This window comes from Molossus molossus, unplaced genomic scaffold (assembly GCF_014108415.1).
Source record: "Molossus molossus isolate mMolMol1 unplaced genomic scaffold, mMolMol1.p scaffold_m16_p_13, whole genome shotgun sequence".
Lineage (NCBI taxonomy): Eukaryota > Metazoa > Chordata > Mammalia > Chiroptera > Molossidae > Molossus > Molossus molossus.
The window spans coordinates 70,736,215-70,763,625 of NW_023425348.1; the positions used below are offsets into that span (position 1 = coordinate 70,736,215).

General features: G+C 35.2%; 1 protein-coding gene across 1 annotated transcript in view; it reads left to right on the top strand.

Annotated features, from left to right (window-relative positions):
• Positions 1–27,411, top strand: part of ELP4 (elongator acetyltransferase complex subunit 4) — a 210,204-nt gene that overhangs the window by 47,727 nt on the left and 135,066 nt on the right. The window contains exons 5-7 of the mRNA XM_036259175.1: positions 5,612–5,751; positions 20,375–20,459; positions 25,724–25,912. Coding sequence (XP_036115068.1) covers positions 5,612–5,751; positions 20,375–20,459; positions 25,724–25,912 — 414 coding nt within the window. The remainder of the gene's footprint in view (positions 1–5,611; positions 5,752–20,374; positions 20,460–25,723; positions 25,913–27,411) is intronic.

The window sequence follows — 27,411 nt, forward strand, 5'->3', positions numbered from 1 at the left end:
CATAGTGGTTTGATAATCATATACTTTACAAATCGCACCTCCCACCTCGATATTTCTGGTACCCACCTGGCACCTTACATAGTTATTACAATATTATTGACTATATTCCCTGTGCTGTACTTTACATCCCTGTGATTATATTATAACTACCAATTTGTACTTCTTGATCCCTTTCCTTTTACCCAGTCCCATAACACCTCTTCCATCTGATAACCATCAATCTGTTCTAACAGTGACTCTTACAAGGAGTGACTGTTTTCTAATTTTTTTACTGGTACATTCTGAAAGAGTTAATAAAAACATAGGCTCTAAATCATACAGAGCTTTTTTGTAAAGACAGTATGTCAATCCAGTTTTAGATTGTAGAAGTCACTTGTATCTTCCATTTCCTTTCTTTTTACTCTTATCTCAGCTAGATTTTGGTCTTTCCATTGGTTACTAACATTCTTCAAGTGAAATTGTCAGTGAAAATGCAAGTAACTGAAACTTGAAGCAGTTTTTCTTACTGCTTACTATATATCAGTTTAAAGTTGGAGAGAACATTTTTTGTTTACTTTTAATTCATTGTTTCTTTATATACTATAGTTGTAGATGCTATTCCTGCCCCCTTTTCCATGTAAATGAATAGTCCTTATTCTGTTCTTCCCTTCAGAGTGGTGCACCCACACTGTTCTGATTGTCTATGGGAGTAAACTTCTCAGAGGTTACATATTCACACATAAACCCAGGGCTCAGTTTTCCAGGTTTAAACTTGAGTGTTTTAAAAACTGTGCTCTTCTTACAGTGGTCTTCCCCAGATGACTTATTCTGACTTATTCTCCCATTTTCTTTGAGTCCCTATTAAAATATCACTTGATGAGGAATGTCTTCCTTTGTCACTCCATATAAAATAAAACCTCTTTCTCTCTCTTATCTTCTCTTACTGCCTTTTTTTCCTTCAGGGCACTTATAATTTAACATCTATCTCCTCTACCAGAATGTGAGCTCAATGAGAAAAAGGGACTTCTGCTGTTTTGTTTTACTAGCATACAGTGGGTGCTCAATAGTTATTTATTGAATACATACATGAGTGAATTATGTAGTGTGTGAATTAAATGTGATACTCAGTTAGGTTGTACTAATTAATACAAAACAACAGCTTATTTTGAGTTTACAGTCAATGGTCAAACTTAAGTTTATATTTACAGGTAAGTTTTGTCAAATTTAGAATACAGAAATCAACTTCTGGTTTCTTTGGTTTTCTTTGAAATGTTACCAACATGTATCTTTGCTTGCCACAGAGATTGTGTATATGGTAATTTACCATGACTGATAGACGTTGGTGATCACTTATCCTCATCTACTTTATAAATCCAGACCTTACTCTGCCATTATCAGTTTAAAAACAATAACGACAAAACCCTGGGTTTTCTGGATTTTGCTTGCACCAAATCATAGTTAACACTATCATGAGTATAGACTAAACAAATAGTCCAAAAGTAGCTGTATCAATGACCAGATATGCAGTTTAATATAAGTTATCATGAAGTCTTAAGAGTGTAGTCATGTTCCCATTTAGGGAATGCCAAAACAGATAAGAATATGCACAACTAAATCAATAACAATAGTTCAGTAAAGCATTAAGCAAATGCTTCCAGTTAAAGGGGTGTGTAGTTTTAAAAAGCCCAGCTTCTCCCTGGCTGGTTTGGCTCAGCGATTAGAACGTCAGCCTGCAGACCAGAGTCCTAGGTTTGGCTCCTGCTAAGGGCATGTACCTCGGTTGTAGTTTGTCCCAGGCCCGGTTGGGGTCGGGTGGGTGGCAACCACTTGAGGTGTCTCTCTCACGTGTTTCTCTCTCTCTTCCTCCCCCTCTCCCTCCCGCTGTATCTGATAATAAATGCAAAAAAAAAAAAAAAGTCCTCAGGTGAGGATAAAAAAAAAAAATTTAAAAGCCCAGCTTCCCTAGTCCTTTGATTTTGCTTCTGTCTCCTAAGTGCACATGTCCTCTTCATTACTGTTCAATCATCAAGCCATATTTTCTCTTCATTCCAAGAATTGCTAGCCTACAGCATATTCATAGGCTTAATTTTTTCAGTATTGTGGAGCTGTGCTGCAGAGGCCTACAAATGACTCCAGCAATTCCTGACTGTGTTAGAGGTTTAGTATGCTCAATCTTCATTACACTGCGGTTCTCTATCTTAGTGGTTCAGCCACAGCAGTCCTGTGACAGATGTGTGCATGTCGTAGATGACAACAAACACCACTTTCCCAATAACACAATGTAATTAGAAAAGATAGTGATGAATCTTCTGATCACTAATGGAACATGACACAATAATAATAATTAATAATACTTTACAATTTAAAGAATATTCATGGCCAGTATTGCATCAGATTCTCAACACGGCCTAGTGAAATAGTTATTAGCTCTAATTCTGGTGCTTGAACTGAGGCTCAAAGTGGTTTGGTAACCATTTGAGTTCTTGCTATCTGTTATGCCATACTGAAGAAGAAGAAATGGTAAAATCATAAGAAAATGCCATATTTCGATTGTTTATTTGTGGTGCTGCTTTTCTCTGAAAGTTTTGTTTCTTTCTGACATATTGGAGGTGGGGGATTCCTCCTCTTGTCTGCCTCCTGCCCCCGAGTTTATTTTCCTTTATAGTAAATTTTTACTGAATCATTACAATTTACTCTTTTCCATAGTTAACAAGTTAATGGGTAGTTTATGAATGTGCAGTAGTTTTCAAAATGTAAAACTAAGGCACGGTGTTCTTATTAAAATGAGTAAACAAACTAGTTATTGATGATAGTTTGATTTGTCTTTTTTTTTTTTTTTATCCTCACCCGAGGATATTTTTCCATTTTTTGTACAGATAGAGTGGGAGGAAGAGAGAGGAAGGGAGAGAGAGAGAGAGAAACATCGACGTGAAGGGACACATAGTTTGATTTGTCTTAATGGATCTTTTTTGTATATAGAGTTGAGATGTTTTCATGGGGTATTATTATTAATGTTATTATTAGATTTAAAGCATTTACTTATCTTTTGAGAGGAAATATTTTAAATCATCATTTTATAATTCTAGGCCTCAAAAGATTTCACAACATTTCAAAAATCTGATCATGTGTTAGTGCTAGGTCTCTTGGGTAGAAAAAATATGCAAAATTGCTTTTTCCTTGAAGAGTATATTTTTCATTTTCATTTTTTATTGAAGATTTAAGGTTTTTCATAATTAATAAAATCGTTAATACCTTCCTTGTGGATATTTTAGTTTCATATCCAATCTTAATTTCTAAAAAAAAATATTAACAATTGTAATAAAAACTTGCAAATTTATTTCTACATTTTAATAAATTTGATGTATTTGATATGTAAAGTGTCACAGCATGAAATCAATTTTCTGCCTTGATTCAATCCAAATCGGAGATTTCTATCACATTAATATTATAATTAGAAACATTAATAGAGACTGGCAACTTAAAAAGCATATTTTGCTTCTTGACAATTTAGCATATTTCTCTGAGTGCACAGGACTTCAAGAACTTTCAGTCCACTAATAAATTTATTAACTCAAACTTAAAAGAAGTGAAAAGTCTCTCTTTCTTTCTCTCTCCCCATGGCCAGCCTGCTAAAATAGATTATTCATGCTTATTTGATTCAGGTAGGCTTTTGCAAGCTTCCCTACTAGGCCTGGGAATGTGGTACATTGAGGCCTTTTCAGGGGCTTCTGACATAGACCAAGCTTTTATTGCATGGTGTTTTATTATTACCAAATCCTAGTCTCCACCCAGTTTGTAGGCACTCTGCTTATTCTTTTGAATCAGGAAAGGTTATCACCTACCTTAATCCATGCAGCAGTGTGGATTAAGGACACCAGTGTGCCCCAGGATTCTCAAAGAGGATCCTGGAAACTTCTTGTTTCTTCTTTTTTGCTGTCTTTACTAAATTCTATTGGGCCTTAGAGGGATTTGCATCTGAAATGGGCAACCTGGTGTTTTTCTCAATGAAGACATCAGATCAAAGTTCAGTTAGTCAAGGCCTTTCTAAAACATTAAGGGGGCTTGGACTTACACAATAAAAAGATGAGCTCTAGCAGAGATTGCAGTAAAAACATTCTGAACTATAATCCGGATAAAGAATAGATTATAGGCCAAAGAACAGACCTTGTTTAAATTGCTTTAGACTAATAACTTTACAATTTAAAACTTTACACCCTGTTTTTAAGAAACAAATTTTAACATCACATAATTTATTAGTCAATACTTTTATGGCAAATACTTTCATGGTAAATATTTTGGGAACTATACTTCTGTATATTGTATTGAAAAGATTACATAAGGCCAATTAATAGTTCTCTTTCATTAACGAAAATGAATAGTACCTTATGGAGGGATGAACAGTCATTTTATTTAGAAAATAAATATTAAACTCACAGACTCTGAATCTGAGAGTAATGTTCTATTAGGCTTAAATTTTTTTTATTCTGTTACTGTATAATTTGATGTTTGTAGGCACTTAATTTAAGACTATGAATCCTTAAAGTCTTAAAAATGCAAATATCTAGTGTCAAGCACATGTCTATTTCTAATCTAAATTACAAAGTTGTTAATTCCTTAATAAAATAAATTAAGAACCTACTGTGTCTAGTTCTTCAATTTCTGCAGACTACCTAGTTTGTCAAATTTGAAACCTAGTTTGAAAATTGTTTGTTTTGCAGCATTCGGGACAGTTGAAATTATGTAAATTTAGATAGAGATTTGTTTAGAAACTGCTGCCAGATGGAACCTGTTACTAGTTCAACTTTGGATGTAGGTGTGTTTATTTCTAATGTCAGCACAGAGTTCATTCAAAACAATAGAATAATAATGTTATATTACTAGGATTTTATTATCGTATGTAAATAAATTTAGCATCAGTAGTTATTAGAGTTTTTTAAAAGAAAAATAATTTGTTGGAGAAATTGTTAGTAGAGGGCACAAAAGAAGGATTGTCAATGAACTAATGATTATGCCCGATTTCTGATTCATCTAATGTAGCTTACATATATTCTCTGTGCTTTGTTCCCATCCGGAGCACCCTCATACATTTTATACCATAAGCTTAACATTAAGCTTGTAAGAAGTGTTATATATATATATATATATACACACTGTCTTGTGAGAATGTAGTTTTAAAATGATGCTCAGTTTAATGTATTTAAATAGCTAGTTTCTTTTGGGCCCCTCACCATGAAGTGATTTGGCTTAAGTTTTCATTGATTTTTAGCTACACATTATTTGTCATTAAAACCTGGAATTAAAAAAATTATTGACTTGTGTATATTAAATTTTTTAATTTAGGAAGGTATGCATAATAAAAAAGCTAAAGAGTTTTTAAATTTTTATCAATCTTAGGGAACCACTAGGACTAAAGAAACATGGGAAAGGAAAAGATTGATTTTTTAACTATATAGTTTAAAATAATAAAGATTGTTGTATATGTTTCTTTGAAATGTAATGCCTATGTATATCAGCTTTTCCTTATTAGCATTAAAATGCATAAATATATCTGCATTTGTTGAGTGTAGGACAAAATAAATTGTAATTAAAAAAAATTTTTTTTTTAACAACAAATATGGGTTTTCTTTAATAGGCTGAACCAGTATCATCGTCTAGATTTGGTCATTATTATGATGCATCAAAAAAAATACCACGAGAACTAGTTGAGGCTTCAAAATGGCATGGATTTTTTCTTCCAGAAAAAATATCTCCGATTCTTAACATAGAACCCTGGTAAGTTAATGACCCGATTTTGATTTCAAAGGTTAATAGAATGCATTTTTACCACATTCTTTGAAAGAATGCATATCAAAAGTACATATTCTAATATTAGTTTCTACATAATATACAATCTTAGTTTTGTATATGTTGCATATTATTTCATACAGTTTTCTTCTTTTTTTAATCTTATAACTTTTGGACATTCTATTACTCTTAATATTCAACTTAAAAAGCTTGGACACCAAGTTTACATACCTGCTGTTTTTATGACGAAATCTAAAGTACAATCGGTATTTTGGTGGTAAATGCAAATAGATGTCGAAATATTATTTATTGATAACAATAGCAGTAGAAAGGTATGAAGTAATGCTGTTGCTTCATGTTCCTCTGTAAGTGTTCTTTCAGAAAGTAAACAAGTTTTTCAATGTTTTATTTATTACGGTTTTCTATTTCTACTAATGCTGTAAATAAAACAATCTTTTTTTAGATGACTTAAGAGAACTTAGGGTTTGAGTTTTACAGTGAAGATTTTTAAGTATTAATACATGTTTATAGTGCTGCTAACTTTAAGACAAAACTCTGAAAATTACTTGACATTGAATAATTTATAAAGATTAAGAATATTTCATTTTATTCTTATTGCACTTGGATCAAGGGAACGTAATCCACGAACTCAGTTTTCGCCTCTGTTTTCTTCCTCATTGTTAAACCATTATTTTCAAAGCAAGATGAGTTATTAAATGGGGATTTAATAGATAGGAAGTTGTGAGTTAAAATGACTTAAAAGTTATAGTCTCTTTCCCAGAAATATTACGTAAGAATTTAATGAAGACTATCCTATGTATTTTTTTATTAAATATGTTTCTTAAAGAAACTCTTCACTTCATTATGGTGTTCTCTAGTCTATTAGAGACTTATTTACCCGAAGTGGTGCTTTGATGTTGTCTTAGTGTTAATAGCTACCGTTAATGAATGACTGCTGGGTGTCAGTCACTGTAGTACGTCGCGCTTTGCCTTTGTTATCTATCCAGGAAGAGCAAATATTCCCATTTTCCAGAAGATACGGAAATACACAGAAGAGATTTATCTGAGGCTCAACTATTAAGTGCTAAAGCCAGGATTAAACTAAATCAAAGATCTTTCTCTCTTCCTTTTTACTTTAGGCTTCAAAAGATTTTCCTGTCCTTCACCTTTACTTTCCTGTGTTACGGAGGAAAGAGTGCTGACACAGAAACTTGTAAAATCCGAGTCTGTCCTACTGTTAACCTTGGGCAAATTCCTTAAAGTCAGTGGAAATAAATATCTTTCTGTGAAAAATTCAGGTGGGGGGAATACCACTTGTCCTACCTACATCACTAATTTTTTTTGTTAAGTTTGAATGATTATATTGATTTTGCTAGTGTCTAATTTCTGCCATTCACTAAACCCAACAAAAAAAATATACATGCTTGGGAAATAGGTCAAAATAACTTTTCCATGATTTCATAAATAGTAACTGGTGGAACCTAGACTCAAAGTCAGTTCTTTTCTGACTCAGTAATCTTTGTTAGCAATGATGCTATACTGCCGCCATTCGTGGAGCAATTAGGGAAATAAAAAATGTAAAATGCACATTAAGTATGATGTAAGTGCATGAAAAATAATATGGTGATACTTTGTTAATTAATATATAAATATTATAAAACTTTTTAAAGCCACAAAGTACAAGGTTTTTGTCCATTCACTCAATAACTGAAGAAAGGGGTAATTAACATTTGCCAAAAACCTGCTTCATGCCAGGTACGGTTCCAGGCATTTGACCATAGGTATCTAATTCTCCCAACAACCCTCCAAGAAAAGTAATAGTATCCCAGCTGTATAGGAAACTTGAGGTTAGGGACACTAAGTAGCTTTCCCACGACTGACTATAAATGACTGAGCTGGCACCCAAACCAAGTCTCCAAAACCTCTGCTCCTTTCTGTACCAGCCTGTCTCTGCCTCTGTACCCGGAGCCGATGCCCGAAAAACGGCACCTACGTCAGGGGTTGAGAGTATGGTCTCCTATAATATTTAAAATATATTTTTTTCAGAATATTTTTTGAGAACTAGCAGTTTTGCACACAGAATAGGAAAATTTATAGATTTTAATTATCAAGGCAGTATTTCATTTTATAGTAGTTAACTGATAATTCATTTATTTCATATTAAACTTAAATGCTTAATTAAATGTAATTAAACTTTAAACATGTAATTAAATTAATTTTGAAGATGAGTACTTTACCATGTGAGATTTATTTTAATTTATGAAAAGCGTGTGCTCATTTCACTAAAATGAACTTTACTGGTTCATTTATAAAACAGTAAAGCTTAGCATTACAGTTGTCTTTACTTTTCCTATAATTAAAACTAGAGGATATAGCTATATTCTACTATTATGTGAGGATATAACATATAATTTCATAATTCCTAAAGGGACTCTTGAAACATGTAGAGTTTTTTTTTACAGTAAGGAAAATAGAGGGTCATTTAAAATTTGCATTAACTAATTTAAAGCTATGGGTAGGTTTGCCTATAGAAAATGTTCATAAATACAGCTTAAACTTTAAAATTGAAGCCTGGGTATAAACACCTGAGATATATCACAGTACTATTATCCAGGTGATTTTGTTTTGATATTTTGCTGTCGTAAGTCAGATATTCTAAGTCACAAAATAATGATAAGAAATTGACTTTTGAGAATAATTCTGTAGTTTAAGATTTTTTACATCTGCCATTGTTTTGAATTAAGCTTTACTAACAGGTATGCCCAAACACACTTCTGTGTCTTGATAAGAAAGATTCCTCATTCTTCAGCTTATGGATGGTGTCTCAATTGCCTTATCAGTGAATCTACCAACATACTCCTTAACATACTGTTGCAGACTGAATGTTTGTGAGCCCCAAATTCAAATGTTGAAGCGCATTCTCAATGTAATGGTATTTGGAGATGGGACCTTTGAAGATAATTAGGGTTATATAAGGGCTTGGTGGGGAGCCCAGGTCTGGTAGGATTGGTGTCCTTAAGCAAGATTGAGAGACACTAAGCTCCCATGCTCTTCTTGGGTACACATCCAGGAAAGACCATGTGACCACACAGGGAGAAGGTGGCCATCTGCTACCCAAGGGAAGAGCTCTCACCAGACACCAACGCTGCCAGCACCTTGATTTTGGACTTCGTCTGAAATAAATTCCTGTGGTATTTTGTTACGGATGCCCAAGCTAACTAATATGCCTACTATATTGTAAAATTTTACTTTTTTAATATAGATATGTCAGGTCTTGAATACTGAGTTCATATATTGTTGGTAATACATAGAATAAATTTGTTTTGATATGTTTCTTTAAAATTCAGGATTTTATTTCGACATATTTATCCTAATATTAGCTAGTACTTTCTTGTATTAGCTAAAATTTTTGTATTGATTAAGTTGAATGAACTGTATTATGAGACAAACAGTTATCTTTCTAGGAGAAAATCAGTAAGAAGAGGGTAGATATAATTCTTAAGGTTTTAGAAATCATTCCACTTTTCTTCTCCCGCCAAGTCGCCTTACCAGCTTAAGTGGAACCTTGTTATAAGCCTTTTGTAATATTTTCCTAGGGAGATCATAATTACGCTCCCCCAGCGTTCCTACTTAACCTTTGTTCTTCTGTCAGAACCCGTCACATCACACGTAATTATTTGTCTTGTCTGTATTCTCATTTTCCCTCCGAAGTATTAGAAAACCTTAAGAGAAAGGTTATGTTTTCTTTATTTATTCCCTGAATCTGGTACATAGGTGTTGAGTTTATAGTTGGTGAATTAGTGGGCCAATGCACTAAGTATGGTAATAACTCAGATTAACTACAGCCTTGCTCTTAGTATAAAGATTTAGTGGGTTAAAACCAATAACTGAAATATAGCCATGTGAGAGTATATTTTATTTCAACAATACAAATCTCTTAGATCAAGAAGCAGGGAACTATACTGTATTTAGAAGTTACAAGTAGAAAATTCACTTATGAAAAAGGAATTTTGGAAGAGAGTTTGTAACTAAGACTAAAAGTTCAGAACAAAAGTCATGAAGTTATGAAAGCATATTATGAACTACTTTATTATAAGGATATAGTGAATGATAGATTAATACTAATATCTGAGCTGGGGGAAAGGCAAGATGTAAGTGTAAGGAGGGATTTTACCTATCTGCTTATCTGTTGGTGGTATAATTAAAGATAATATCTGAAATTTTATAGAGAGAACTAATGTCCTGAACCTCACTTTTCTTTATTTTTTAAAAATAAAGTTCATAAACCTCAGAGAGAAAGAGAGAGGGGACATAGGAAGAGATAAACCAAAAAATGTATATGCATATATGTATAACCAGTGGACACAGAAAATAGTGTGGTGAAGGTGGGGAAGGGGGAATTAATGGGGGAGGGGGGACAGGGACATCTGTGATACTTTCAACAGTAAAAATAAATTTACAATAAAATAAAATAAAGTTTGCCCTGGCTCATGTGGCTCAGTTCATTGAGCATCCATCCTCCTACGCACCAAAAGATTGCTGGTTTGCTTCCCAGTCATGGCACATACCTGAGTTGTAGGCTCAATCCCTGGTAGGGATCATGTAGGAGGCAGCTGAGTGATGTTTCTCCTTTCTTCCTCGCTCTCTAAAATCAATAAAAACATATTTAAAAAACAAAGATTTTTAAAATAAAGTTAATTAAACCATAACATTGTCTGAATTTACCACCCTTGTCCAAAAAGTCAACTCAGAACTTCCAATGTAGTCTGTAATTCCTCAGTCAAAGTCAGCAACTTATCTACAGCTTCTGCATCTACAGTTGACCTTTCACTCGCCAGGCATACTTCCCCACATAACCGTAGTGAATGAGACTTCCCCTCAAATTCTCTTGATTTATATGTTCCTTTTGAATAATCTCCTCTGGAAGATTAACAAGTCATGGCTCTTAGTACAGGTTCCCTTAATGAATTTAGAGGAAGGTAAAAGTCTCCTGCTGGGATCTTCACATTTATTTTCTGCCATGTATGCCATGTGTCCTAGGTACACTGCAACATTTTCAGAATAATCTTCAATTAATGAATAGTAGTAGGTATAAAACAATATATAACACTATATACTCAGCAAGTTCCTGAACAACTATGTTTGCTATTGCTGTCCCATCAATTGTTGTAGTACCTATTCCTAATTCATCCACAAGCACCAGAGAAATGTGCTATTGCATGTTAAGCATACTGGCGATTGCACTCAATTCGACAAAAAATGTGCTTTCATCTGACATTATTCTGTCTGAAGCACTAAGTCTAATAAACACTCTATAAATTGGTGTGAGCCTACACCAGCGGTTCTCAACCTGTGGATTGCAACCCCTTTGGGGGCTGAACAACCCTTTCACAGCGGTTGCCTAAGTCCATCAGAAAACACGTATTTCTGATGGTCTTAGGAACCGAGACACCGCTCCTCTATTCATCTCTAGGTGGATCAGCCCACATGCAAACACACCCACATACAACATGAGGAACTGTATTAAAAGGTTGCAGCATTAGGAAGGTTGAGAACCACTGGCCTACACACTTCAGCAAGGCCATAACCCATCTGGGCCATTACAGCTCATAGTCCAGCCTATCTCATGAGTGTAGGCTTGCCCCCCATAGTAGGTCCAGCAACAAGCACACAATAAGGTTTGTCATTTTCCTTCTCTTCTTCCTCACAGTCTATTAGAATGTCGTTGGAATAGAGTCATCTATTAAAAAAGTCTTCATAATGCAAGGATGGCATGATCCTTGAAGGTCTAAGAGAACAGGAGTGTCTTCTTTTGGTAACAGAATTACTGGACAACACATAGAACCACCATGTCTTCAGCTCTACTTAGCCAGGCACAGTAAGACATCTATACTGCAATGCACTCTATAGCAGCATGCCAGTCCTTATAATTTTTACCAAAGTTAGAGAAGAGTCACAACATTGCAGTCCTTCAATGATACATCTTCCCATTGTTCAATATTTATCAGATTAGCCAACTTCTCAATAGTTTTGGTAGAGAAGATGATAATGAACCCTTCAGAATCATCTTGGTTTTTGTTTAGAGATTTCCTTTCTCATACAAGACTTGTACTACAGGATAATGTGCCACTAGAATCCTGAACATGGAACAATGGTGATCATCTAAAAACTGACCTTTGGAACATTTTCCCAGTGAGTCATCCAAAAACCATATACCATACACTCGAGTGTAGCCAGAAGTATCTTCCTTTTTTTCTTTGAGGCTAAGAAGATACTGTAGTTCTCAGAGGAGTCATCTTCCAGCACATGTACATCTCTGTAGCCTTGGTATTGACCCCACAGATCTCCCTCCTCACCACTTTATCATGCTTAGATATATGTGCCATCTTTTGGCATCATGCCTCCATCATTTCCAGGTCTCAGTCTGTTCTCCGGTGCTATTTTATAGCTCTGGACCCGAGAATCTGAGTATCGGCCAAATGCAATTTCGGGGAAACCAGAAGGGGCCCAGTTGCCTTTAATGAATTGACTCTGATAAGAGCATCCATGTGGTACAGCTCATAAAACATCCTCACCTTAGCCCTGGCCAGTTTGGCTCAGCGGTTGGAGCATCGGCCTGTGGTCCGGAGAGACCCAGGTTCAGTTCCCGCTAAGGGCACGTACCTTGGTTGCAGTTTGTCCCCGGCCCTGGTTGGTTGTGCGGGTGGCGACCACTCGATATGTCCCTTTCACATCGATGTTTCTCTCTCTCTCTTCCTCTCTCTACCTTCCACGCTACCTGAACAAAAAAAAATGGAAAAATGTCCTCGGGTGAGGATGATAAAAAAAAAAAAAACATCCTCACCTTATAAAATAGGACAAGATCATGAGACTTGCCCTGGCCAGTTTCGCTCAGCGGTTAGAGCATCGGCCTGTGGTCCAGAGGGACCTGGTTCGGTTCCCACTAAGGGCATGTACCTCGGTTGCAGTCTGTCCTGGCCCTGGTTGGATTGTGCAGGAGGCAGCCATTCAATGTGTCCCTTTCACGTCGATGTTTCTCTCTCTCTCTTCCTCTCTATCTGACAAAAAATGGGAAGGTGTCCTCGGATGAGGATAAAAAGTTCTGAGGCTTAATCTGCCACCGCCTCCTCATCCCAGGAGTACAGGAATGAAGGAAACTCTCAGGCACATAGAGTGTAGATGCATCAAAATCAGAATGATTACATTGCCTCCTGTGTGCATCTCTTTTGCTCCTTGAGCCATTGTAAAGTGTTGTGATACCAGACAGTGGGGTGACTGCTGTCATCCTACACAGAATTTTGAGGGGTAGAGAAATCCCTCAGAGTACTCCTGGTTTTGAGTGAAATGCCAGTTGCTCATTTGGTGACTAGGGGCATTCCCTTCCTTGAACTTTTCCTTTTGAGAGAGCCATTTCCCTTCACCATTCTCTTCTGTTTTGCAGCAACTTTGACAGCCTTCACGGTCACTATCCCCCACTCCACTGCTTATTCCATCACTGCTTCCTTCCTCCTTGGCATCTGGCTTCAGTTCCACACCAGAGCCACTGATGTTGCTCTCAGAGTCTGATATGACCTTCTGTCTTTTAATTTGATGGTTTCTTTGTCTAGATCCTTGCACCTTAAGCCACACTTCCTGTCAATTTCATCATCTTCTTCACTCTTATGCATAAGTTGCACCTTCATGTGTGTGGCTTTAATGGCCTTCTGCTAATCTAGCCCCTTGTTGGGTTGTCATGAAAAACCTGTACATGAACTTGGGTGGACTTCCCTTTCTCATGGATGAATGTTCCATCAAAAGAGTGGTTGTAATCCAGGCAAGGCCATCAGCGGTAACCCTCCATCTCGACCCAAACCAAATCACCTAGTGAGAAGTCAAGAATTGGAGGGAGCCTCAGGTACTGCCTACCTCCAGCAGCCATCTGTTGAGGTTCCTTGCCTAGGGCAGCGATGGCAGAGCTGGCCAAGGGCCCAGCCCCACTGCAGGCCGCATCCCCTCAAGGGGAAGGGGAGGCCCTGGGCAGCAGCGCTGTCTTCACCTGAGGCCCTGAATGGGCCTTATTATCCTGAACTTCATTTTGACCAATGAAGAGATATTACTTGCTTACATGTTTGCCTTTCTGCCTTTGAAGGGTCTTTAGGTACAGTTTTTAGTAGATCATTCTAGCATCCTGGCATGCTATCTTCATTGGGGTGCACGGTTTTTGTTTTATTTCCCATCTCATTCTCACATTCCTAATCCCAGTCAGTCATCTTCCCCATAGGCATATACTCTTCATGTCTATGCTTTAAAATTTCTATTGTTCCTTCATTAAAGTTTAGGAAATTTTTAGACCCAAAGAATAGGAGGAAGGCAGTCATACAAAGGGTACTGGGTCAAGAAGTATCCTTGGCAGAGGGAACAGTGGGTGTGTTAAGAAAGGAAAGAACTTAGTGTGTTCACGGACCTGAAAGGTCTCGTTGCTGAAACAGCGATAGAAGAGTTATAAGGAAGATGAGTTAGGAAGGGGTCATATCATTCTTTCAAGAAATTTGTTTATAAAGGGGAAGAGAAAAGGCAGTAAGAGTTTTGGGGTAAGAGAAGTTTTGTGGGTGTTTTTTGTTTTTCTATTTCATTCAATAGAGAGGGAATGGATGGAGATATATAAGAGGAAGTAGTCATTCTAGATATATACCATTGGGCAAACTACTAAACAAGTTGGGAAAATTCCTAAACCACTCTCTCTCTCTCTTACAAATCTATAAAATGGGTCTAAAAGTAATACTCTTTGAATGTAACATTTATAATGTATAATATGTGACATATTTGTAGAGAGTAATGTTGAACTAAATTTTCATGAAAGAGCATAACCTTTCTCAATAGTATCCCTGTCACACAGTGGATTATGTAGCCTACACACACAGTTAAGCATCAGAAAGAAAAATAATAAATAACAGCCTTCAGGGTAATAGTATTGGAATTTTTAACTTGAAAATTACTTGTGAATAGACTTCACAGTCTTTCTAGTCACATGCAAAGTATACGCTAATATAATTGTAGCTCAGCAATCAGACAAGACATTTGATATTGTGCCTATTGCCTTATAAGTATATCTCACTGTTTCTCATAGGTGAATACCTGAAATATATGTGTAAATAGATTTTTGGTAATATAAATCATATTTTCTCAGTTATTTGCATAATATTGTCAAAAATGCTTTATCTTTGCTTTAAATTAATCCTAATTGGTAGTGATAACAGTTTCTCTTCCTAAGTGTTTCTATCAAGTAGTTAAATCAATATTTAAGTGCACCAGAAGTTCTAATGTTTTAAAACAGAGCAATGAGTCATTTTAATGAGAAAAATGTTCCGAAAAACAAAAAAGAAATGTCATTCTTGAACCATATTCTTTTAAGTCAAAATGGACAACAGAGATTATCTAGTGCAATTCCTTCAGTTTAGAGATGAGAAAAATTTGAAACCCAGAACAGAAAAATTAGAGAATTTGCCTCATAACACACATTTAGCTAAAGCTGTTGCCATAGATAACCCTGGAACCCAGATCTTCAGCATACTGTTCACTATGCTATTCTGGTTTCTAGTTTATATTTTGTAAATCTATGCTTTTTAATGTTAAATATTTTCCTGTCACACACCAAGTTAATACGAGTGATGTCTTATTAGTACAACTAAGAGAAATATCTTCTTAAAACTATGCAGCTGAATACTTTATTTGACTATGTTTAATGGAACCTTGTTCAAACTTCATCTCAGGCACATCTTTTTTTTTTTTTATCCTCACCGAGGACATTTTTCCATTTTTTTTTCAGACAGAGCAGGAGGGAGAGAGAGGAAGAGAGAGAGAGAGAGACATCGACGTGAAAGGGACACATCGACTGGCTGCCACCCACACATCCCAACTAGGGCTGGGGACAAACTGCAACCGAAGTACATGCCCTTAGTGGGAACCAAACCCGGGTCTCTCTGGACCGCAGGCCGACGCTCTAACTGCTGAGCCAAACCGGCCAGGGCTCAGGCACATCTTTATTTGAACCTACAGACTTTTCTTTGTTTTTTTTAATCCTCACCCAAGGACATTTTTCCATTTTTTGTTCAGATAGAGTCGGGGGTGGTGGGGGGAGAGAGAAAGAAACATCGATGTGAAAGGGACAAATCGAGTGGCTGCCTCTTGCACGACGCAACCAGGGCCGGGGACAAACTGCAACTGAGGTACGTGCCTTAGCAGGAACCGAACCAAAGTCTCTCTGGACTGCAGGCCGATGCTCTAACCGCTGAGCAAAACCAGCCAGGGCTAAACCTTCAGACTCTTCATTGAATCTGGACCCCACTCTGAGGCTTTATCTTAGTTTAGCCAAAGAGAAAATAACTTGATGTCTTAGGAAACTTGAGTTTTATGTATCAGTTGTTGTACAGCCTTGGGCAAATCACTTAGCTTCTTATGGGTCTTTATTTTCTCAACCGTAAATGGAGCTAATGACTATACTAACTCCTTGAGGTTATTGTAATATCAAATGTTATGACAGTGATGCAAAATGTTTTGGGTATTTATTATGTATCAGACGTTTTACCAGTCAATAAAATTAAAATTAAATTTAAAATCAAGTAGTCTTGTTATAAACAAAGTGAGATTATTATTTGAGTAAACATTTCACTCAAACAGTTAATTTTATATATACACTATTTTATCTGTGTAATTTATCTTTTCACAAATAAAGTCTCATCTCCTGTTACCCAAGCTTTTTTGTTGGTGGTATTATTGGTGGGGTGTCTTCTCTATCCCCACATGTTGCTGATGGAAGTGAGCTTCTTGGAGTGCCAGAGGAATAAGAATTTCCTAAGGCCCCTATGGGAGGTTGAGGTATCATGGAAAACTTTATCTGATGAGATAACATTAAGAGGGTTCCCTTCCAAGGTCCCATCTCCCTCTGTTTTGCCATGGAAAAAGTCCCTTCTTGTTTTCAATATGGCTAGAATTAAAGCCACTAACCAGAGTCTTCTCTCCATAGCAAAGTCCAGCATTCTGGCTAGGTTAGTTGTATTCCCAGATGCAGTTCATTGTATGTGGGGCCATGCAGCTTCTAGGCCACATAGTGGAATAGCAAGGGTGAAGCAGGATTGAAACAAGAGAAACAAGAAAGTTTCTTTGGGGATTTTTAACCTTTCATGATTTCTCATGCTTACAGTGGCTCCACCCTCCTAGCCATTGATCTTTGTTCCCCAGGCTAGACTGACAGGCAAATATCTTCCCTATATCATCCCAACTTCACTACACATGTGCCCATCTTCCCCTTTGTTGGATCCCTTCCCCCAGTGATTTGCAGGGAATGGACTGGTGATTCCCTGGGGAGTGTAAAGTTGCAGCTTTCTAATGAAGCTGCCCAGGTGACCATGCTTATAACATCTGACCTTCCTTTTGCTTTCTTCCTATTATTAATATTAATAACTAGTTCGTTACAGTGGTAACAATGGTATATTTATTCCTTGATCACATTAAGATTTGCAAGCATTCCTTTGTTCATTGTTTGAGACACTGGAATCTACTTTATTTATTTTCTAAATATATTACAGCTGATTCATTTTCTTACAGCAGATTTTTAAATCTTTTTTAATGAGCTTGAATGACACAATTACTTTTTACAAGAAAACCATTTTTTAATATAAATTAAAGTTCTCAGATGCAAAATGTTCTTTAGACCTCTTGCTGATATTGATAGGCACAAAATGTTTTTCTGTCAACTTTTTAAAAAATATTGAAGTTGGACACCAGTGTATAGATTTACATTTATGTCATTGGTTTTTTTTTCCCATGTTTCTATATTACTATAAAGAAATACATTTCCATTAGACAACATGGCATGGTAATATAAACAGACATATGAATAATGTACATGGGACAATTTTTTTAACTAAAGAAAGTGTTAAATGCTTGATATTTAAAGGTAAAATTTAAATTTCTAATTATTTTTATATTCTTTGTACTGTTATAGTTTTAAAGATATTGTGGAATCTCAAGGTAGATCATTTTAGTATAAGAATTGTTAAAAATTTTGAATCATAAAAAGTGGTATACATAATGTAGTGCTTTTGGAACATATAAATACTTTGATATCCTAATCTTTGTTAAAGGTTTGGAAACATAAGGAAACTCAATTTCCTTCTTGCCAACTCCTGTTTCTTAAGTTACTAGACTGTTGGTGAACAATAACAGGAAGGCAACATTCTCAAAATTACAGGTGTTTAATAAAAAAATGTAGATGACAATAGAAGATAATTATTTTCGACCAAAAAAATGTATTATCATAAATATTGCTGGCAGAGAAAAGTATTTCATAGAGATTAACAATATTTAGTATTTTTTTCTTTATTGACTTTAGAGAGAGAAGAAGAGAGTGACAGAAACTTCGATGAGAGAGAACATCGATTGGCCACCTCCTGCATCTCCCCTACTGGGGATTTCGCCCACAACCTGAGCATGTGCCCTGACCAGGAATTGAACCAATGACCTCTTGGTGCATGGGTTGATGCTCAACCACTGAGCCATACCGGCCGGGCATATTTAGTATTTTTAATATCAATACCATATAAACTGGTTCATTTTAAATTAAATGCTATTGCTTTATGTATACAAAAATATATTCTCAATTAATATACCTAAATATTGATTTCTCCCATTTTATTTTGTTACCAGTATTTGTTTTCATAGAAATCTAATGAGTTTGGAGCAATTTGTTTTATTACTTAAAAAGTTCTAAGCGTTGTTGATTAGATTATTTATGTCAATGTTAAGAAAAGAGATTGAGATGTATTGGCTTTATGTTTATTTTTGTTCTCATATTAAAAAGAACCCCTTTACCTTTGAAGGGAATCTTAGACGTACTATGATTATCTTAACAGACCAAGAATGTAAAATAAATAACAGATCATGATGGCTGGATAAATGGTGGCAACTAAAAAACCTAAGAAGTAATTTATGTATGTGGTGTTTGATAATATGCCTTCAGCTAGCAAATTTACTACCAAGTACTTAAGGCAGATTTTATTATTGAACAATTTTGGGCAGAGTAGAATTGCTTTACATACTTTTCACATATGTGAAATAATGATTTTCTTAGGTAGAGTCATTATTGGTGGATTAGGATGGATTGAATATATTCTTGATCCACCCTTCTTTAACCCATAGTGACATTCATCAAATGGTTGGCTGGAATTCATTTCATAGTCTGGGACCTTGGAGCAGATTTTACCCCCTGTGCAAAGCTAATTGACCCAGATAGGAATTAAATCTGCTGTATTCGAACAGCAACACTGTGTTCAGAAAGTTGAGCTAGCCAGGACAAATATGTTTTAAGATATAAAATAAGATCATATCATTGCCCTATGGAATATCATTATTTATAGACACATTTTCTCATTCATGGAACTAGAAAAATGTGTTCATGTAATTTGTTGTATTTTCACTGAAAATGGAGAAATAACTATATGAGAAATAACTATACCACCAAATTCTTCCACTGGAGCCATGTTTGTTTTGCAAAGAACAGGAATCTTTTCTCTTGTTTATTGTTTTGTTTTGTTTTTGTTAGATAAGTACTTTGGGGCTGGGTGTGATTGTTCAATAAAATGTTTACAGAGATGTGCGTATGTTTTTGCTGAACTCACTACACAGTCTGCTATATTTACTAACTTTTATATTCTTTAATGTTGCACATATGCTTCAAATTATATCTCATTCTTTTTCTAGGACATTTCCTCTGCCTATGTGATCGCTTTATTTAGGATCACAGTAAAGCAGATACTTTTGTATTTTTAAGGTCACCCACAGCTTTTACAACATTTGGCACTTTGATGTTTATGAACTAGCTGTGCTCCAGAACCTCATTATCATGACATTTAATGTTCAGCCATAGCCCACAGGTTGTCCATTATGAAGAATCTTAAATGCAGTTCATGTTAAAGCAGTTTTCTTCACTCTTACTAACTCATCTTTGAGATGTTTTATAGCATTTGTAAAGTGTTTTAAAATAGTAACATTAATGTTAACATTCATATGGGAAATAATTTCATTTAGGTCATCTTAAATTTATACATTTATTTTATTGTCTTTTTTACAAATGAAGTAGAGTTTACACTCGTCTTCATTTGTCTTAATTCAGGCTTTTGAATTAATATTATTTTAGCAGTTTGCTCTAAGAATATTAAAACTTGGATGGAAGATGAGCTCAGGTGATCAGCACAATGATTGATTCAGGTATACTTGTCATAGCAGTTCATTAACTATGTGTTAATTATCTATGATTACTTCTGAAAAGCTATAGTGGCCTTATCTTTTAGGTTGCTTCATTAAATCATTAATTTTTTGGAGTTAACTAAGCCTGACATAATTAAGTCATCTCAGTCTCCACAGATTTTTATCTTCCCATGATGTCAAGAACACCGAGCTAGTTAACATAAGGCATTGTATCTTGTTCCCTGGATGTATTGACTGTGTTTTTTATAGTTATTTATATTACTATTTTGGCTCATTTTTTATTATATTTAAATAATCTATATGCCTTTTAATTATTTACTTACTGTTTTAAGCCCATTTATGTATTTGAACCACTTCTTACCAACAGTTCTTTGACCCATGGCTACATAAAGCTGCTTCAGTTTATCCAGAAGATCATTTATGAGGAAGGATTTGATGGCTCCAATCCCCAGGTATCAAGCACCTTCAAACCCTTTTATAATCATGTATGTAATGTTGTGTTCAAGCTCTCTAGGGGTACACCCAGAAGGTCTTAGAATATAATCAACAATGAACAAGCTGTTTCCAAGCACAGAAGATGTAAATAAGCAGAGTGCAGGCAGCCTTAGTGTGACTATTAATGCATGTTTAGAATTTTAGCTATGTTCTCATTGAATGCACAAAAGATGTACACATACATTGTCAACATGAATTATTTTTAAATATGTGTTTATGACACCAGGAATTAATAAGTAGCCACATTTTGGAAATTACTCTTAAATCTGCAAGTCTTGTACTTTCCTATCTAAATTTTTATATTTCTATCATTTAGGCCTTAATTTTGAATTACCTTATGAGTAAGGATTGATCATTTTAAAATTTTATTTTTTATTACAGTATGCTTTGAGTCATCTCAGTGAATAAAAAATGCATTTTTATTTGCTGTATTAAAGTATTTTACAACTTAACTATTTTTCAGTAGCTCTATTTTTAAAAACTTCTCTGAATTACCACTATTAAAGATGTTCCGGTTAGTTTAACTTAAACAAAATACAGGAAATTTTATTTCTAGATATCATGCCTCTCAGAATTCTTCAGTGATTTTAATTGTTATAGCTGCTAAAAGATTTGCATTTCATTTATGTTATTTTAGCAAACTTATTTCCCAAGCACCATTATTTTTATTAAAGAAGACAAAGAAGCCAAAAGTACTATTTTTGCTATTATCAACTACATTTGCTTTTAATTCATAGATTTTAAAAATATTATACACTTTACTGCTTGTATTTAACACTGTCCATGGCAAAATAAATAATTTTAAAATTTGTCTTGATCATCAGTTTAATGTAGGCTTAAAATACATATATGTGTAGTGAAGCACGTTCATTTATACATGGCTTTTTCATGTATGTTACAGTCTGTCATGGCCCTTGGTATTTAGCACAATTTTATTTTGCTCATTGTTGCTCCATTTTTGGTCCTAGTTAAGATTTATGGGCACCATGTCTTCTCTTTGGTGGCAGTGCCCGTCTGGAGAGGTAAATTGGTCCCTGACAGACACCTCTCCCCACACGCTGTGGTAACTATGGAAACAGGCATGTCATAACAGTTCCTGTGGCACAGTGTGCAGAGCTGCTGCTCCTGCAGGATGATGACACATTTTCTGAAAAGAAAATACAATAGCAAAAATATATTTACATGTAAACGTACATGTGCATACGCTCACATAAATATGTATTCACACACACACGTATGTTCAGACAATTCTTAATAAGGAAGCTGTTACTGGAATGGAATGAAAGGTTTGTTTTCTTAGTTGTTTATTTGAATATGAAAACGCCATTTTCAATAAACAATATTTTATTTCATGAACATTGATAGACAACATACTCTAGCTGGTTTCTCTTTCTTAACCAGAAATTCTATAATTGCTGACTTTCATATAGATGAACAGGGTTGAGGTAGCCATTTCTATGGTGAATACCAAGAATGCTAAAAAAAACAATTTAATTAAATAAAAATATATCAATAAGTTATAAAAAATATATTTTCACTTTTATTGGAACTAAAATATAGTTAATGAGTCTTTATATTATTAAATTATAGATTATATCACTTCCTAAATCCACAAATCTATACACCTGTCTCAGAAACTTTAGAGGAGTTCGAGACATTGCAAAAATGCAGCTCTACTTAAAAAATGTCATTCCTGAGTCAAAATTGTACTGATACTGAAATAAATCCTGCCTTTTAAGAGGATGTTTCATCTTACCTTTTTTTTTTTTTTTTTTTTTTAATCCTCACCCGAGGACATTTTTCCATTTTTTTGTTCAGGTAGAGTGGGAGAGAGAGAGAGGAACAGAGAGAGAGAGAGAAACATCGATGTGAAAGGAACACATCGAGTGGCTGCCACCCACACAACCGACCAGGGCCGGGGACAAACTGCAACCGAGGTCCGCGCCCTTAGCGGGAACCGAACCCGGGTCTCTCAGGACCGCAGGCCGACGCTCTAACCACTGAGCCAAACCGGCCAGGACTATCTTACCTTTTTTAATCACTACATTTTCAAATAAACTAAACTAGTTGGAGGTGACATATAGAAATAGACTCTAAGGAGCAGAATATTTTATACTACTGTGTTGTTAACTTACGTGGTAGATAGTGTAGCTCATCTATAAAGATACTTAAAGTATAGACATTTACAAATCACTGCTGTAATTTCGTTTGTTTTTACGTTTTGATTTTCAAATACTTAAGAAACATACAATAAAAATGAAATTTGAATATTGATTTTACTTGCAATATCAGATTAAATATTTTAGGTGTTCCTCCTCATAGGAATAAACTTATTTATTGTTCAGCTGTCAACAGAAGTTAATTTTTTAAATTTTTTTATGACTCAAAATATGCTATTACATGGCATAGCAAAAGAATTATATGTCTCAAAAAACACAGGAAATATATAATTCAGCCTTTGTTTTTGCAACTTATTGTCATATTTTTTAAAATATGCGTATTTCTTGTATGGAAGTATAATGCTCAGTTCTATTCTGAAGTGCTATGTTTCTGCCTCACCGAAATATTTTATCTCCCATTAATTGTTTGGCTTAATATTTTCATTCTTTATGTATGCAAGTATCAGTTTATCAGTTTATCTGTCAAAGTCATAAATCTCCTGTACTCATGCACTCTCCTGATTCATTTTTGTTACAAACTTAGCAGGTGTGCTTCTTTTTTTTTGTTGTTCAGGTAGAGTGGGAGGGAGAGAGAGGAACAGAGAGAGAGAGAGAGAAACATAGATGTGAAAGGAACACATCGAGTGGCTGCCACCCGCACAACCGACCAGGGCCGGGGACAATCTGCAGCTGAGGTATGCGCCCTTAGCGGGAACCGAACCCGGGTCTCTCAGGACCGCAGGCCGACGCTCTAACCGCTGAACCAAACCGGCCAGGGCAGCAGGTGCTTCTTGATACTACAGTAATAGGTATTGGTGACTGGGGGTTAAAATATAGCCAACTGTTAGTTTCTGAAATGTTGATAGGACAGACAGTATGATGCTTCTCTCCTTTTACCTTCAGATTTCATTCTAATTTCTCTAGTTTTTTTCTTTCTTTTATTTATTTTTTTCTAAGGTAAGTCTCTCTCTGTCTTTCTCCAGATTCTTCTTTCTATTGGGAATCTAACTTAAGCTACAGTTCATGAGATAACGAGTTTAGGGATGAAAAATGAACCATCATTGTGCCATTTTACTTAAATCTGAGTTTCTAAGTAATATGGAAAAAAGGAATAAGTTATCATATTTCACAGATATCTTCTGTGAATTCACCAGAAACTTGTTTATACTTCTAACCTATACTTTGGTACATCTTATTACTTTATTTCATTCAAGTAATGCAGAAATAAAAAGAAAACTCTTATGAACCATCTAGGATCATAACATATAATATCTTAGGATCATAACATATAATATCTTAGGTGCTTGTCTGCAACTAGAAAAGAGAACCTGGATGAACCACCCTGACGGTGTCATTATGCTGCAGGTCCGTGAAGTCAGAAAGTTTTGTCAAATGTGCTTAGACTAAATTACGCTTTCTGTAATCTCATTCTTGTAGTTTTTCCCAAGACATTGTGTCGCTTTATGTATTTGAAGGATTATATGGCCTCATAGAGCAGTGTTCTGTCCTTTTTGTTTTAGGGATGAGAACACAAAAGCCGAATTAATCTATGTGCCTTAACTAGACTCATACGTCTATTTAGTTGCACAGTGCAGACCATGAGTCTCTGTCTTTCTCATCTTCCTGACTACTGTGCCCTCGGTTTTCCTCTTCTAATGTGTCAGTGTGTTACTCATTTCACCTACTTTTCTTTGTCAATAAATTCTGGAAAGGAATACACAAATTCAACTTTTATCTGTAATATCAGGGAGATAGATATATTGTGTTGAGCAGTCGCTAGTTGGATAATAAAGTTTATTTGTGGTGTTTTATAGCAATAGCAGGGGGTATATTTTAAGGTGTGGTTTCATCAGAGATCACATTCAAAAGTGGCACATGTTCCAGGTCTTTGCTTTAAGAGAGAAATCTTATTTTCCCCAGCAGAGTCACAGTAGTGATTTCCCAATTATTTCCATGTGCCAGGTTTTGCTAAGATCTTCTTTCTTTGTCCAGAAATTTTGCTGAATTGCTAAAGAAAGATTTATAAAACATATCTTCAGTTAGATTAATCCAGACAGTAGAATTTATTATAAATACATCTACTGGCAAAAACTTTTTGACAGTCAAGCTAGGTTTATGTAATGGTTTTTAAACGTTCTGTTCCCTAAGAAATACCGGTCACTATTATTATCATCTTAATATAAGTAGGTTTGAGTTCTAAATGTTCACCTGTTAAATTTTATGAACAGTATTGAACTTAAATTATTATTGTAAAAATTGCTTGAAGTAGAAAAAGTCGAGGCAAGTGTAAAATGTAAAATCAAAATGTACATTTTAAAATTTCTTTCAAACAAAATATCAGGCAGTGGACATGATAGAATTAAATGAGAAATGTTGAGCAATTTATCATTTATTGAAAGTCTTATAGAATTTTATATCCTAATAGTGGTTTGTAACTATTCTAGTTCAAATTTCTTTATTAACTCTGATTTGTTATATATATATGTGTATATGTATTTGCATTTATCTTCAGATAGAGCAGGAGGGAGAGAGGGGGAAGAGAGAGAGAAACATCAATGTGAGAGAGACGCATCGACTGGTTGCCCCCAACCGGAGCATGACCCCAACCGGAGCCGGGACAGACTGCAACTGAAGTGCGTGTCCTTAGTGGGAACCCAACCCGGACTCCCTGGTCCACAGGCCGACGCACTTACTGCTGAGCCAAACTGGCCAGGTCTGATTTATTATGTATTTTAACTGCCTCCTAAAGATGCTTAGAGTAGTAACAAGCAATTAAAAGCTTGAGGCTTGTGATACTCTTCAAAAATCTAAAAAACGAAAGAAAACAGCTCTATTACTTTTTCATACTCTTGTAATCTAGAAGATTTTCTTTATATTGCCTTATTACTGGCAGTACATAAAGTTTTTTTAGTTTGGGTTTTTTTTGTGTGTGTTTTTTTTTTACTACATCTACATTACCTCCCTGATTTGTTTTAAATAAAAGTAAGAACTAAGAAAAGTAAAAGAGGTATCCTATTGGTTAACAAAACTTGATGTGTTTACCTCTCCTCCACTTCCTTTAGAAAAAACAGAAAAATATTTTAAGAATAGGAATCCAGAATCTTGGTTCGCCTTTGTGGGGAGATGATGTCTGCTGTACAGAAAGCTCTGAGAACAGCCACCGCCTCACGCACTTCCTCTACGTGCTCCGTGGTCTCCTGCGCACCTCCCTTTCAGCCTGCATCATCACGATGCCGACACATCTCATCCAGGTAGGAGCTTTCAAAACCACTTTTCCCTAATTAGCGGTGCATAGTGAAAAGCAAAATATAAATGCCTTAGGATCTGATAAATTATTTTTATATGTCCCTTAGAGAGAAAATATTTCAGATGCTTAAAACACTAGAGCCGCAAACTGTCGTTTAGTTTAGATTATTCAATTCTTGTGTATTTGTGGTTTTAATATACAGTGACTATATAGTAAGTCCATCTTTACACATTTTTTTCTTTGCTTTCTTGTAAACTTGCTAGGATCAGTGTGGTGTGAGGTTGATTTTTTGACTTTTAATTAATCATAAACTAATCTGAACATAGGTCTTGAAGAGGTATCTGTAGACCAAAATGTGTAAGCAAACTAAATATTCATCAACACATGAATGGATGAGCAAAATGTGGCATATATTGCAATGGAATATTATTCACTCTTAAAAGGAAAGGAAATTCTGACATATGCTACAATAAGGGTGAATCTTGATGCCATTATGCTAAGTGAAATAAGTCTGTCACAAGAAGGTATTGTGATTCCATTAACATGAGGTACTTAGAATCAAAGACAGGAAGTAGTATGGTGGTTAACAGGGACTAGGGGAGGAGGGAATGGGGTGTTATAATTTAATGGATGCAGTTTCAGTTTTACAAAATGAAGAGTTCTGGAGATGGTTGGTGGTGATGCTAGCACATTATGAACATATTTAATACCAAACAGTATACTTAAAAACAGATAAGATGGTAAAGTTTATTTATGTTACTTTTTTCCTAATGCACATACTAAAATACTTTGATTCAAAATGACTTACTTTTATAACAGAAGTTTTGAGTTTTGTTTTGTTTTGCTTCTCTGGGAAATAGCAATAATAACAATAATGATAGCAGCTCAAGATACTGAAATATCATTTCTTGGTCATTTGAAAAGTATTGCTTCACGAAGTTATGCAGATCTTCCAAATATTTACACATTTCATTATACAATATTAAAAAATTACATTGGTTAATATCACCATCCACAATGTTGTATGCAGCGTGAGGTTATTTTTGCTGTTAGTTTTCTATTGTAAGAATATACCACTATTTGCCCTAGCTGGTTTGGCTCAATGGTTGGATCATTGGTCTGCGGACCAGAGAGTCCTGGGTCCGGTTCCTGCTAAGGGCACGTACCAAAAAAAAAAAAAAAAAAGAATATACCACAAGTTATCTTTTCACTTACTGAGGGACATTTGAGTTGTTTCTCGATTGATGTTATAATGAATAAATCTGCTGTGACCATCAATGTAGAAGTCTTTGTGCAGAGATATAGTTTTGTCCTTTTAGGAATCACATCCCTCCAAATTTTTTATTTTCAGTCTTTTTTATTTTATCTGTTGTAGTCCATGTGAAATGTTATGATATTGTGGTAATTTGCATTTTCTGGATAATTTATAATGTTGACCATCTTTTCATGTGCTTGTTGGCTGTTTGTCTATCTTTTTTTGTCAAAGTCTTTTGCCATTTTTTT